Source organism: Chlamydomonas reinhardtii (assembly GCF_000002595.2).
Source record: "Chlamydomonas reinhardtii strain CC-503 cw92 mt+ unplaced genomic scaffold scaffold_19, whole genome shotgun sequence".
Taxonomy (NCBI): domain Eukaryota; kingdom Viridiplantae; phylum Chlorophyta; class Chlorophyceae; order Chlamydomonadales; family Chlamydomonadaceae; genus Chlamydomonas; species Chlamydomonas reinhardtii.
In genome coordinates, this window is record NW_025061532.1 from 53,035 (window position 1) to 53,620 (window position 586).

General features: G+C 57.3%; 1 protein-coding gene across 1 annotated transcript in view; it reads left to right on the plus strand.

Annotated features, from left to right (window-relative positions):
* Nucleotides 1–586, plus strand: part of CHLRE_19g750447v5 (uncharacterized protein) — an 18,592-nt gene that overhangs the window by 10,429 nt on the left and 7,577 nt on the right. The window contains exon 18 of the mRNA XM_043072837.1: nt 144–178. Within this exon, the coding sequence (XP_042914213.1) occupies nt 144–149 (6 nt within the window). The 3' untranslated portion in view covers nt 150–178. The remainder of the gene's footprint in view (nt 1–143; nt 179–586) is intronic.

The window sequence follows — 586 nt, forward strand, 5'->3', positions numbered from 1 at the left end:
ATGGCAAGGCCTGTGCGTGTGCGTGTGTGTATGTGTGCGGCTCGCGCGCCCCCTGGCCCCTTCCGCTCCGCTGCGCAGCCGCTGCCTTAGAGCCGCCGCTAAGATCAAACTGATGCCGTTGCTTACATGTATTATGTTCCCAGCGCTGAGCAATATTTCTGGTGCACACTGTCTCCATGTGCGCCCTGCCGTGCTGTTGTCCTCTTTCTCTCATGCTCAGCCCCCTGCCTGGCAACAGCTTCGCTGCATATTGATAACTTATGAGTGTAACCCCCTGTGTGCCGGCATTCCTTTTCTGCCATGCTCTTCCCCTTGCCCGGCTACAACTTCTTCTTGTTGGATGTTACAAATCACATTAAAATGAAAACATGAATGTAAACCCCCCCCTTTCGCTACACTTCTCTGTACCAATCCCTTGCAACCCCCCCCCCTTCACTTCTTAACTAATCATGAATGTAACCCCCCCCCTTGTGCTCCACCAGTTTGTGGACGGCGCGGCTCTGGCCCAGGGCGAGTCGCACCGCTTCTGTGTGCGCGCCACCGGAGGCCCGCTGCGGGTCACGCTTGCCTGGTGGGGTGGGGTGGC